General features: G+C 49.7%; 1 protein-coding gene and 1 non-coding gene across 7 annotated transcripts in view; both read right to left on the bottom strand.

The window, feature by feature from the left end:
• Window positions 1-7,417, bottom strand: part of PEX11G (peroxisomal biogenesis factor 11 gamma) — a 9,517-nt gene extending 2,100 nt beyond the window's left edge. Inside the window, exons 1-4 of one of the 6 annotated variants that reach the window (XM_010828300.1) lie at window positions 7,311-7,398; window positions 6,718-6,763; window positions 5,216-5,404; window positions 2,589-2,767 (exon numbers count right to left, since the gene is read on the bottom strand). In XM_010828300.1, coding sequence (XP_010826602.1) covers window positions 2,589-2,767; window positions 5,216-5,254 — 218 coding nt within the window. In that variant the 5' untranslated portion in view covers window positions 5,255-5,404; window positions 6,718-6,763; window positions 7,311-7,398. Of the gene's footprint in view, window positions 1-2,184; window positions 2,427-2,588; window positions 2,768-5,215; window positions 5,405-6,146; window positions 6,246-6,717; window positions 6,823-7,310 lie in introns of those variants that run through there. The other 5 variants (XM_010828299.1, XM_010828298.1, XM_010828297.1 and 2 more) reach the window with 5 other exon arrangements.
• Window positions 7,418-10,383: 2,966 nt separating this feature from the next.
• Window positions 10,384-10,456, bottom strand: TRNAG-CCC. Its single transcript has one exon. It is a non-coding gene; the product is annotated as a tRNA-Gly (tRNA).
• Window positions 10,457-13,837: the final 3,381 nt, after the last annotated feature.

The following is a 13,837-nucleotide window of genomic DNA, read 5'->3' as shown; positions in this document are numbered from 1 at the left end:
CGACCCCGTGGACTATAGCCCACCAGGCTCCTCTGTCCATGGAATTCTCCAGGCAAGAATACTGGAGTGGGTTGCCATTCTCTCCTCCAGGGGATCTTCCTGACCCAGGGATCAAACCCGCATCTCCTTGGCAGGTGGATTCCTTACCACTGAGCCACCTAGGAAGCCCACTACTATGTATAAAGTAGATAACTAATGAGAACCTACTGTATAGCTAAGGAACGCACTGCTCTGTGGTAGCCTAAATGGGAAGGAAATCCAAAACAGAGGGGGTCCATGTATACATACAGCTGATTCACTTTGGGATACAGCAGACACTAATACAACATTTTAAAGCAACTAAACTAAAAAAAAGTTTCGTTTTGTTTTTTAAATCAAAGACTGGGGAAAATCACCAAAGTATAAAGAGAGAGGGTCTCTGGGTTGGATAGTGGATGACTTGAATCTTTGTCAACAAAGGTCTGTCTAGTCAAGGCTATGGTTTTTCCAGTGGTCACGTATGGATGTGAGAGTTGGACTATAAAGAAAGCTGAGCACCGAAGAATTGATGCTTTTTGAACTGTGGTGTTGGAGAAGACTCTTGAGAGTCCCTTGGACTGCAAGGAGATCAGTCCTGGGTGTTCATTGGAAGGACTGATGTTGAAGCTGAAACTCCAATACTTTGGCCACTTGATGCAAAGAGCTGACTCATTTGAAAAGACCCTGATGCTGGGAAGGATTGAGGGCAGGAGAAGGGGACAACAGAGGATGAGATGGCTGGAAGGCATCACAGACTCAATGGACACGGGTTTGGGTAAACTCTGGGAGTTGGTGATGGACAGGGAGGCCTGGCATGCTGCGGTTCATGGGGTCGCAAACAGTCGGACACGACTGAGCGACTAAACTGAACTGAACTGAATCTTCCACTTTGGGGTCTGCTCACTTTCCAGACCATCTACAGTAAACATATCAGTAGGGTGAGGGGGAGACAAGGACTACTGGATATCAGTGTACGCCCAGGGACAAGGGACAGCAGATGAGGGCACTGGCCCCTCAACCTCGAGGTTAGGGGCTGCCCCACATCCCTTCAGGGATCTAAGAGACCTTTGCCCCCAGGAAACAGCACTGGAGGTCCTGCTTTGCCCATGCTTTCTGGGCCAGGGGGCTCTGAACAAACCCATTCCGCAAACTGGCAGAGGGGAAGAAACCATTAAAGTTTTAGAGACCTTATGGTTTGTGGAAGCACAGAGCCAGTCTGGAAACTCCTGGCTGCTCCGTCTGAGGTTTGCTGATGACAATGCAAACAAGACCCGGGGACCCGGGGAAAGGCAGCCACGCCAGCCACTTCTGTCCATGCCCCCCAAGTTATTTTCTTCTTCCTGGGTCTGGTAGGCATAGTCATGGGCCCCCCACCCCCAGAGATTCCTACATCCTAATCCCCAGGCTTATGATGTGAGTGTGTTCCCTTCCACAGCAAAAACGGCTTTGCAGGCCTTCCCTGGTGGTGCAGTGGATAAGAGTCCACCTGGCAATGCATGAGACACAGGTTCAATCCCTGGTCTGGGACGATCCCACATGCCTCAGAGCAACTAAGCTCATGCACCACAACTACTCAAGCTCTCACACCTAGAGCCCAGGCTCTGCAACAAGAGAAGCCACCGCACCTCAGAAGAGAAGCCGGCACACCGCAACAACAAGGAGCCTCTGCTCGCCACAACTAGAGAAAGCCCGAGCACAGCAACGAAGACCCCGCACAGCCAAAAATAAATGAATAATTTTTTTCAAAAAGGAATTTGCAGGTGTTATTGAGTTAAGGGTGTGGACATCAGAGATGATCTGGGGGTGGGTGTCATCACAGGGGTCCTCAAAGGAGGGAGGAGGAGGCTCAGAGTCAGAGAAGGAGTTGTGACAAGAGATGCAGAAGCTGGAGTGACGGACATGTTTCAAAGATGGAGGGAGGGGCTGCGAGCCGAGGGATGCGGGCGCCTCTAGCAGCTGGAGGGCTTCGCAGGTGGTGCCAGTGGTAAAAGAACCTGCCTGCCAATGCAGATGTAAGAGATGCAGGTTTGATCCCTGGGTCGGGAAGATCCCCTGGAGGAAGCAGGGCAGAGCAACCCAGACTTCTTTCGTGGAGAATGCCATGGACAGAGGAGCCTGGCGGGCTACAGTCCATAGAGTCACAGAGAGTTGGACACAACTGAAGTGACTTAGCACACACACACACGCACACTAGAAGCTGGGAAGGCCAAAAACAGACTCCCTCAGAGCCCCTAGGAGGAACACAGGCCTGCCCACGCTTGGATGTTAGCCCACTGAGAGCCATTTTGGACTTCTAACCTCCGAAACTGTTAAGATGATCAATTTGTGTTGCTTAAAGCTGCCAGAGTTGGACACGACTGAGCAACTGAATGGAGAGCTGCCAAGTTTGTGGGAATCCATTTCAGCAGCTGCAGGGGATGGATACAGTGAGGGATGACAAGAGGGGGAAAGGCAGGAGAGGCCAAGACAGTCCCACCCCCACCCCCCAGCCCCCCAGTCCACCTGCCCACCCACCCAGGCGATGTCAGGGGCTCCCTTCCAGTCTCCTGATGGGCAGCAATGCTGCTTACCTAGCAACCCCCAGGAGCAGGGAGAGGCCCCAGAGGGTGGTGCTCAGTGTCCACCACCGGGCAGAGTCCACGTGGAGGATTTTGGCGTCGGCGGCCCAGGCGACATGTTCACAGGGGTAATAGAGCTGGTCGGCCAGGTTGCTCAGGATAGACACACAGCGGACAAACACATCCTCCTCCTGCAGGAATGGAAGAGTGGGGGCTGGGCCTGCGGTGGGTGGGACCCACAGCAGGACCCACCCACTGTCCATTTCAGGGGCTCGGGCCATACCAGGGGGCAGTCACAGGGCAAGGTCCAGGCCAGGCAGGTTGGCTCATGGCTGGCACTGTGGGAGAAAGGCCTGATTTCTCAGTGTGGTCACCTCTGCTCAGTAGAGCGGCTGGTCTCAACTCCACCGTGCTGTGGGATCCCTGCATGTGTGTGCAAGCTGCTGCAGTCGTGTCCTCTTTGCGACCCCATGGACGTAGCCCAACAGGCTCCTCAGTCTATGGGATTTCCCGGGCAAGAATACTGCACTGGGTTGCCATTTCCTTCTCAAGGGGCCCCTCCTGACCCAGGGATCAAACAGATGTCTCCTGAGTCTCCTGCATTGGCAGGAAGATTCTTTACCACTGCACCACCTGGGGCACCTCAGGGGATGCCTGGGGAGCTTCAAAAACCCCCACTCAGCCCCCAGCCCCAGGGGTGCTGCCGCACCAAGGCTGAGGTGGGCCCTGGCACCAGTAATTAAGTTCCCGGATGATTCCTGTGGAGGACAACCTGGGATGCCCTGCATCAGGGCATTCCTAGTTCCTGGGTATGAGTCTCAGGCTCAGGACCCTGAGGGGGGCAGGGGAGGGAGCCCCGCAGAGAACCCTCTCCAGGCAGAGCGGCTGGCTGGCCTGCTGGGTTGCCACACACCCAGTGCCAGCTCGAGCAGGCACAATGCTCACTACAAGGCTTGGATCACCTCCCCCAGATCAGACAGGGGTGAGCACCCGGCAAAGCAAGGCCGGTTGAGGCTGTAGGAGCCTCTTCCCTGGGCCCCAGGGGCCCCCTCCAGGCCTCCAAGTTGGCCTGGTCCCTGGCCAAGTCCTTCACTTCCCTGCCTGGAACCGGGTCACCCTCGCTGCCTGCGGTGCCCTTCCCCTCCTCTCTGTCTTCCCTGTTTAGCCCTCTCCTTCCTGGTAGCCGGCTGTGGTCCTGCCTCCCTCTGGATGCTGAACCCCACTCCAGCCTCCCCATCCCATCTGGGACCTTCTGGGGTGTCCTTCATCCCTCTGTGAGGATGGGGCTCACTCCACCAATGTTTTCTGAGAAGCTGCAAGACCTGGGGCCCTATGCTGGGGAAGAGGTAGGAGCAGAGGGCACTCAACCAAAGAGGGTTCTTGTTCTGGCTAAGGGATATATGAGATGCAGAGAGCCCTCCCCCTCACCTAGGGACTCAGGGGAGTCTTCACAGAAGAGATGGTTGGGGAGACAGTGCAGGGAACATGCCCTCATCAAAGAAGCTGGAGAGATGGGTGTCAACACAGGAGGAAGGCCTAGGCAAACCCTTGAGACTGGGGATAATCAGGCCATGGGCACTGGGGCAGGATGAGGGGGGCATCTGAGCAAGTGAGTTTGGGAGGAGACCTCCGGAGGGTGGGGGGAGGGCAGGGCAGCCCAGGAAGGGGGCATAACTCAGCCCATCCCCTGGTAGAGCAAGATCACATTCCCTGCTGCCCCCTCCCCAGGTGAGGAGCATCGCTCTAGACCTACTGGTGACATGAGGTTCTGTTGTATCTGCAAGATCTTATAAATAATCTACATGTCCAACAGGGGACCAGTTCAGTAAGTCACCATCTGGCTATACATGTGTACCCTGAGGCCCTAAAGAAGGAAGGAGCTTCTTTTGGTTTTTGGTTTTTGCCAAGGCACATGGCTTGAGGGAATGTTAGTTCCTCAAATGGGGATTATACTCAGGCCCTCTGCAGTGAAGGGGCTTCTCAGGTGGTGCAGTGGTAAAGAATCTGCCTGCCAATGCAGGAGATGCAAAAGATGCAGATTAGATCCCTGGGCTGGGAAGATCCCCTGTAGGAGGAAATGGCAACCCACTCCAGTATTCTTGCCTGGAGAATCCCACGGACAGAGAAGCCTGGAGGGCTACAGTCCATGGGGGTCGCAAAGAGTTAGACACGACTGAGGGCGCACTCTTTCGCGGCAGTGAAAGTGCTGAGTCCTAACTGCTGGACCACCAGGGAATTCCCAGAAGGACTGATATGGAATGACCTTCAAGTTGCACTGTTCCATGAAAAAAGCAAGTGGCAGAAGAATGTAAATGTCATGTAACTATTGATGTAAGCAAAGCACAGGTGCAGGAAGTCTCATGAAGGAAACACAAGATGCCGAGAGCAGTGGCTGCCTCCGAGGAGGAAAACTGGTGACCCAAGGGTCAGGAAGAAGACTTCTTAATTACATAGTCTTTGGGAATGAGCTAATTTGTTTAACTGAAACTGAAACGAGAACGTCTGATTGTCTCAAAAAAAAAGTAAAATTGAAAAAATAATAAACAGCCCATATTGTTGCCTTTGTAAAGGCCAGTCCATAAGATGCCAACTTCCCAGGGTCCGCACCCCCTCCCTGGAGCCCCACACACCCCCGTTACCTCTGCCCCCAGGCCGTACTGCTTAGTGTAGATAAACATGGCCGCATCATCAAAGAGTCGCAGGACGACCCTGCAGTGGCTGAGCTGGGAGGACAGTGCCAACAGGCGCGTCCCCACTTCTGACCTGGCAGGACATTGTTCCACCAGGACCCCGCCCACCAGCTGGCAGCAGTAACCCAGCGTTCGGATCTGCGGGAAACCAGAAGCAGTCAGTAGGACTGAGCCGATCACCCCTGACCTGGCCTCAGGCCTCGGGGGATCAAACAGGAGGAGGACTCTCAATCAAACTCCCAACAGAAAGTTGAAAGGTACTTGTAGGTGGGATACATGGAGACACACGACATCATTGTGCAAAAGGCTCTGGGAGACTGGATTGACAGGTATACACTATTGATACTATGTGTAAAACAGACAACTGGGTGTGTTAGTCGCTCAGTCATGTCTGACTCTTCGAGACCCCATGGACTGCAGCCTGCCAGGCTCCTCTGTCCATGAGGATTCTCCAGGCAAGAATACTGGAGTTTGGAATGCCATTCCCTTCTGCACAGGATCTTCCCAACCTAAGGACTGAATCTCGATCTCCCACATTACAGACAGATTCTTTACCATCTGAGCCACTAGGGAAGCCCAAAACAGATAACTAATGAGAACCTACTGCATAGCTCAGGGAACTCTAGTCAGTTCCTGAATGGTGACCTGAATGAGAAGGAAGTCCCGGATGGAGGAGATATATGTATATGGATGGCTGATTCATTCTGCTGTATGGAAGAAACTAACACAACATTGTAAAGCAACCATATACTCCAATAAAAATCAATTTTTAAAAGAAAAGGCACTGTGGAGACTCAGGGCATGCCGGCTCATGTCACTGAGTGGCACAGTCTTTGGAGACACGTGATGGGGACGAGAAAAAGAAACCCCCACATCTTACCTCCTGGATCCTTTCTCCCAGCAGGCAGGAAGGCTATTTGCATCTACCTGGCTGGACCAAAGTCCGTGGCTGGGTTGTGACTTAGGAAGGTGAGCAGGCCTCAACCCAGTGAACAAAAGGATAATTTGTTCGCATTACTTTAGTGAGAAGGAACCCAGTGGTGATTCTGGAATCAGTGGGTGATCTGGAGCATGGTGAACAGGGTCTGCTTCCCCACTCTTACATCTTTATTTCATCTGCTTTTCACAAGTTGCTTTTTCCTGTTGTTTTATATATTATTTTTACTTGTAATGCCTTTTCGCATCCTTTGTAATGGCAAAAACACTGCATTTTAAGTCCAGCTTTTTTGTTGTTGTTTAGTTGCCAAGTCGTCTCCGACTCTTTCGCAAACCCATGGACAGTAGCCCACCAGACTCCTCTGTCCATGGGATTTCCCAGGCAACAATACTGGAGTGGGGTGCCATTTCCTTCTCCAGGGGATTTAGAACCTGAATACTCAATCAGAGAGGATTTGCCTAGAACCTAAATGCCCAGCCACTGGTACATTCCCTGGTACAACTGGAATGCCTACCTGTAAGAAGTTGATTGGGACAAGCTCAGAGTCCGACCTCAGCGGCCTGGAAGGAACAATCTAAATGCCCAATCTGAGTCGAGCGGAAGCTCAGAACCTAAACATCTAGCCACAGGGAAAGCAGTGCAAAATCTTATATCCCCATATTAGATTTCGACAACCGAGGAACTAACTACAGTGGCTTAGTCTGATCCTAAATGTCCCAACATGGGTTTGTTTGGCCTGGGAATGTCTGGCCAGGCCGAACTGGCCAGAGCAACCTAAGTGCCCAACTCCAGGGGATTTAGTCAGAACCCAAATGTCCAGCCTTAAAGGGAGCCCTGCCACATCCCAAATCCTTATACAACGTTGTCTGGGACCAACTTCAGTGGTCCGGCTGGATTCAAATGTACAGACGTGAGGATCTGGCTGGTTCTGTAAATGTCCAGTCGTTTGGGGCGGCAGGAAGAACCTACATGTCCACCGCTAGGGGACAGGGCATCTGTCCTGGGGAGAATCCTGAGTGACCCCGCTCCCTCTCTGGCCTCAATGTCCCGGTCTCTGGGTTTTGGCCGGACTCCAGGACCTCTGGCCTCGCTCCACCCCAGCCTCACCAGGCGATCGCGACCCCTATAAGACTCCAGCGCCGACGCCAGATCGCTCAGGGCCACCATAGCGACTCCACCGTGACGACACCGTGAGGTCAGTTCGCCGCGTCAGGGGGCGGGCCCGGCGCAGTGGGCTGCGTTCCTGGGAGCTTTCTGCGCAGGCGCTGGCACGACCCTTTGTCCGGGACTCTGCCCTTTGTCTGCTTCTGGGAGCAAAGCAGTTTGCAGCTTTGGGACTTCTACTTGTGGTTTCTCCCGGCCCTGTGCACCTAGATGGACGGTCTGAGCTCGCTACCCATGTTTTCAAAGTTAACCAGTTACACACACGCACACATAAAGATTCCAAGCAAAAGCACCAACCTGTTTGCTGTGGTCCAAGAAGAAAGTTTTCTAATTTTTCTGCTTCACCCTTTCTGCGTTGTCGTCTTGTCTTTAGAGAGCATGGTTTGCTGTTATGTCCTGTAAGGCAGTTTTAAAAAGTCAAGGAAACTTTGGGGAATTCCCTGGTAGCCTAGTGGTTGGGACGCTCTGCTTGGACTACAGGGGGCGCGAGTTCCATCCGTGTTTCCGCGTGCCTGCGTGCTCAGTCGTCCGACTCTGCGGACCCCATGGACTTTAGCCCGCCAGGCTCCTCTCTCCGTGGGATTTTCCTGGCAAGAATACTGGAGTGGGTTGCCATGCCCTCTTCCAGGGGATCTTCCCAATCCAGGGGTCAAACCCGCATCTCCTGCATCTCTTGCATTGGGAGGCGTATTCTTTACCACTGAGCTACCTGGGAAGCCCAAGTTCCTGCACGCGTGCATGAATAAACTAGTCTCCTTTAAAAAAAAAGAAAAAGAAATGCATGGAACCGGTCTAGAAGATTAGACAAGAATCTGATAACTGGAATATCCCCAGAGGATAACTGGGTGGCTGATGTTGACTGAAATAAAAACGCACACCATGAGAGCTGTGAGTTTTTGTTTTATTGTGGGGTTTACTGAGGGCTATAATCCAAGAGGTCTCAGGAAGAGTTGAGTGGAAGGTCTGCACGTGTGTGATTTTGGAGATTATGTGTAATCAAGCATCCCAGTGGAAAGTTGTTTCTGGTCACAAAGAGCAAATACTGCAGTTAATGATTTTAGTGCTTTTCTAAGTGTGGGAAGATGGACAAGAATCCAGACTCATAAAATTTTTTTCCTGAAAACATCTTCACTCTCTGAAGGCCTGTCCTGTCAATTTTCCCAGAGCAGAGAGCCGCTCCTTTCTGATCCTCCACGTGGAACTCTTTTCAGGGGGTGTTAAAGGTCAGTGACTGCAGTGGCCAATGACTCAATCCTTGTGGAGCCAGATGGCCAGCCATTAGTCATCACTGGGAGGAGATTGAATGTTCACCTTTGTACTGTTTTGTAGTCTTTGAATTTTGTGCCATCTGCATGGACTAGCCGGAAAAAAAAATCAAAGACACTATTTTTTGTTTGACTTAGTATGAATAGAATGCTAGATTTCTATTTTATATTCAAAACTTTGATATAGTTCCATGTGTTTTGGCATCTACTATTACTGCTAAAAGTCTAGAAAGTTTATTATCTTAGTGATTTAAAAAATTTTTTTGAAAGAGGCTTGAAACTTCTAATCCAATTCTGAGAATATAAAAAAATACTATGTTGTAAAAAAATCAAAGCACAGGGAATTAACATGTGATACACTATTATTAACTAATACACAGATTTTGTTCAAATTTCACAGAATTTTATGCTAGTGTCCATTTGTTTTCATACCTTATTCAAGATTCCACATTATATTTAGTTCCATTGAGCAGCTTCAGCTGCATGCAACAAATTCTGGTAAATTCTTTTTCATTTTATTCTATCACAAATATTTTCTAATTTTCCTTGTTATGGCTTTTTAGATTCACCCATCATTTAAAATTGGACATTTAATTTCCAAATACATACCCACTCCAGTATTCTTGGGCTTCCCTTGTGGCTCAACTGGTGAAGAATCCACCTGCAATGTGGGAGACCTGGGTTCGATCCCTGGGTTGGGAAGATGCCCTGGAGAAGGGAACAGCTACCCTCTCCAGTATTCTGGCCTGGAGAATTCCACGGACTGTATAGTCTGTGGGGTCGCAAAGAGTCAGACACGACTGAGCGACTTTCAGCCTCACTCATATAGCAAAAAGTTCACCATTTTAAGATGTCCAATTCTGTGGCATTTAGCACATTCACGTGTCATACAGACATCCCACCTTGATAGTTTTCAAATGTTTTCATCACCCTCAAAAGAACCTTGTCACTCTTTCATGCAGTCACACTATTCCTCCTCCCCCAGTCTCTAGCAACCTAGAGACTGTCTGTCTGTGTCTACTGATTTACCTATTCTGGACATTTCTTATACATAGAATCATGTAACATGTGAACATTTGGGTCTGGCTTCTTTCACTGACCCTGTTTTTTAAGTTTTAAGTTCTCCACATTGTGCATGTCTCAATAGTACTTAATTCCTTTCGTGGCTGAATAATATTCCGTGCTCTGGCTACATCATATTTTTATCTGCTCATTGGTTGGTGGACACTTGGGTTGTTTCTACCTCTTTTTGTTTGTTTTTTTTGCTACACTGGGTCTTTGTTGCTGCTCGAGGCCTTTCTCTAGTTGCAACAAGCAGGGGCTACTCTCTAGTTGCAGTGCGAGGGCTCCTCACTGCAGTGGCCTCTCTCGTTTCAGAGCACCAGTTAGAACTGTAGCACGCCGCTCAGTAGTTGCGGCTCACGGGCTTTGTTGCCCCTGAGCATGTTGCCCTTCGGAAACTTCCTGGACCAGGGATCGAACCCGTGTCCTTGGCATTGGCAGGCGGTTTCCTAAACACTGGACCTCCAGGGAAGCCTCGTTTCCACCTTTTGACTCTTGTGAACAGTGCTGCTGTGAACATGGTCTACGTGTACTTGTTCTAGTCCCTGCTTTCAGTTCCTACCTAGGACTAGAATTGCCGGGCCGTTCTACTATGTTTGACTTTTTAAGAAAATATTTGTTTGTTTATTTGGCTGTGCCGGGTCTTAATTGTGGCACACAAACTCTTAGTTGCAGCATGTGAGATATAGTTCCCTGACAAAGGATCGAACTTGGGCCCCCTGCATTGGGAATGCAGAGTCTTAGCCACTGGACCACCAGGGAAGTCCCCATGTTTGACTTGATGAGGAACCATTAGACCATTTTTCACAATGGCTGCACCATTTTACATTCCCACCCACAATGCACAAGGGTTCCAATTTCTCCACATTCTTGCCAACACTTGGACTATTCATTTTAATAATACATTTTATTTAACCCAACATGCAAAAATATTGTCATGCCAGCTTGGGATCCGTCCAGACTAATGTACACACATTATACCACCTAATCCTCTCACCTCCATTCTCTTCTCATAGTTCATCAGCTTTCTTTGTCCTCTTCTTAGTCAATTCAGGAAATTCCTCTACATACATTCCTCCTTTGCAAGATTGCATCTGCTCTCCTATTTTTCCCAAGGCTAAAATAATAAATAAGGCTCAAGGAAAGATAAGCTGGCTTACCAGTAAGGAGACACCCAAGAGCTCATCTCCTGCTGACTCTGAAGTGGTATCTCACTGTGGTTTTGTTTTGCATCACTAATGATGCTGACTGGTTTCCTTTTTTAAGAAACAAATACATTTCCTCTTGATTTAGACACATATTACTCATCCAGCCTGATTCACTCATATCCAACCATGTTGCCTTTGTCCTGTTCCTTGAAGTTCCAGCCCACACCAACCTCAGGACTTTTGCACATGCTGTTGGCTCTGCCTGGAAGGCTCTCCTTCCAGATACTCGTCTGGCTCCCTCCCACACTTCCTTTTCAGATATACTCAACTGTCATTCTCCTCTGGGACCACACACACATACCCCTAGGCACTTCCTCAGAGAAGGCAATGGCACCCCACGCCAGTACTCTTGCCTGGAAAATCCCATGGATGGAGGAGCCTGGTAGGCTGCAGTCCATGGGGTCACTAAAAGTTGGCCACCACTGAGCGACTTCACTTTCACTTTTCACTTTCATGCATTGGAGAAGGAAATGGCAACCCACTCCAGTGTTCTTGCCTGGAGAATCCCAGAGATGGGGGAGTCTGATGGGCTTCCGTCTATGGGGTCGAACAGAGTCGGACATGACTGACGTGACTTAGCAGCAGCAGTAGCAGGCACTTCCTGCCCGCTTTTCTTGCTACCTTATTTTCCTTTTTAGCTTGTAACAGTACTTAACATGACTGCGTATGTTACTTCTTCTTTTTCTTTCTTTAATATGGCTGCGCCAGGTGTTAGTTGCGACACGTGGGATCTTCAATCTTCACTGCAGGATGCGGGATTTTTAGTTGCAGCAGGTGGGACCTAGTTCTCTGACCAGGAATCAAACCGGAGTCCCCTTCATTGACAGCATGGAGTTTTAGCCACTGGACCAACAGAGAAGTCCCTATGTTGCTTCTTAACCTGTGTGTGCATGCTCAGTCACTCAGTCATGTACAATTCTTTAAGACCCCATGGACTGTAGCCCGCCAGGCTCCTCTGTCCACGGGATTCTCCAGGCAAGAATACTGGAGCAGGTTGCCATGCCTTCCTCCAGGGGATCTTCCTGACCCAGGGATCGAACCCACATCTCTTATTTCTCCTGCACTGGCAGGAGGGTTCTTTACCACTAGCACCACCTGGGAAGCCCCCGACATCCTGCAACTAAAAAAAAAAATCCCACATGCCTCATCGAAGATCAAAGATCCTACAACTAAGACCCAGAGCAGGCAAATATATAAATATTTAAACACACACACATACATACATACATACTGCAGGAAAAATCGAAGCCAAGCCCAAGGCCTACAAAGGGAAGGAGACCTTGGGCTGCAGAGTGGCCAGATCCCTTCTCCTGAGCCTGTACTGTCCCCATGGTCCTTGTAAGAGCACACCACATTTCTTTGACGCCTACTGTGTGCCGAGCCCTGTTTTAGGCACCAAAGAGACAGCAGTGAGCCTGGCAGGCAGCCCAGCCCTCCCAGTGTCCATCACCGTCTGGTTAGGGCTCAGCTTGACCTTTGGGAAAGCGACAGGAGCTGGCGTGGCATTCACGGCTGGCCTTGTGGTTGCTAGGAGCTGGCCTGGAGCTCACTTGCAGTCAGGCGCTGGTGTTCTCCTGCTGGACACAGATAATTTCACAGGATGCCTACATCAGACGAGGCCACTCTGTGACCACGGTGGAACAAGACAAAACAAGCCCGCTCCATCATGCTGTCTGAACACAGACAAAACATGAGCACTGTCTAAATCATTACAGCAACCAAATGTGTCCCGGCTAATCTGAAGGACTCCGAGTCTTTGCCAACTGCCACTTTTTTTCTTTAAAAAACTATTTTATTATTTATTTGGTTGCCTTGGGTTTTAGATCCTGCACTCAGGATCTTTCATTGTGGAATGCAGGCTTAGGTGCCTTGCAGCATGTGGGATCTTAGTTCCCTGACCAGGGATCGAAACTGCGTCCCCTGCTTTGGAAGGCAGACTCTTAACCACTGGACAACCAGGGAAGTCCCCAATCACTGCTTTCAAGTTGCTTCATTCCTTAGACTTTGTGATCAAGATTATTCAGTTCCTCCATAAGAGCGTTACTTCTCCCCCTTGCTTTAAGACAGCATACAGAACCTACCCACTCCTGCATCCTCCTTTCCCAGGCAGGCAGAGAAAATGTATTTTTGCATCAAAATGGGCTTCCCCAGTGGCTCAGCTGTAAAGAATCCGTCTGCCAATGCAGGAGATGCAGGTTGGCTCCTGAGTCAGGAAGATAAACTGAAGGAGGAAATGGCAACCCACTCCAGTATTCTTGCCTGGGAAATCCCATGGACAGAGGAGCCTGGTGGGCTACAGTCCATGGGGTCGCAAAGAGACAGACACAACTGAGCGACTGAGCACGCACACACGGCTGGACCAGAGCCCTCAGCAGGACCCTGGGGTGGGGACCAAGTGATGGAACCTCACCCCAGTGGGCAAAACAACACTTTGCTTACATTTAGTGAAAAGGAATTCATTCCGTATATAAGTCCTGGAGCTTGAATTCAAAGTACGGGAAGGACAGACCATACATACACAAACACACATGCAGACAAAACTGTATTATAAACATAAAACCCAACCATACACCAGATGTTAGTTGTTGCAGACCCTAGAAGAAATGATAGTGAGGTGATGCCAAACAGGTGTGGGCTAAGGCTACAGGAATAACCATGGTGCCAAAGAAATGCATCAAAAACTGCTATGTTATTCAACTCACACAATGCTATATGTCAACTATATTGGAAAAGAGAAAGAGGAGTGAGGAAGGAAGGGGGCTGGAGAAAAGAAGGGAGGGAGGAAGAAAGAAAAAGGAAAGGATGGAAGGAAGCTGTCATTCAGTAGGTGATCTGGGGCAGCGTGAAAGAGTCACCGCCCTTACATTTTTATTTCATCTGTGTTTTTTTTTTTTTAAGAAATTGCTTTTTCCTTTAAGTTTTTTTGTATTGTGGT

Source organism: Bison bison, unplaced genomic scaffold, assembly GCF_000754665.1.
Source record: "Bison bison bison isolate TAMUID 2011002044 unplaced genomic scaffold, Bison_UMD1.0 scf7180017864492, whole genome shotgun sequence".
In the NCBI taxonomy this organism is placed as follows: Eukaryota; Metazoa; Chordata; class Mammalia; order Artiodactyla; family Bovidae; genus Bison; species Bison bison.
This window is presented reverse-complemented; position numbering and strand designations above follow the sequence as displayed.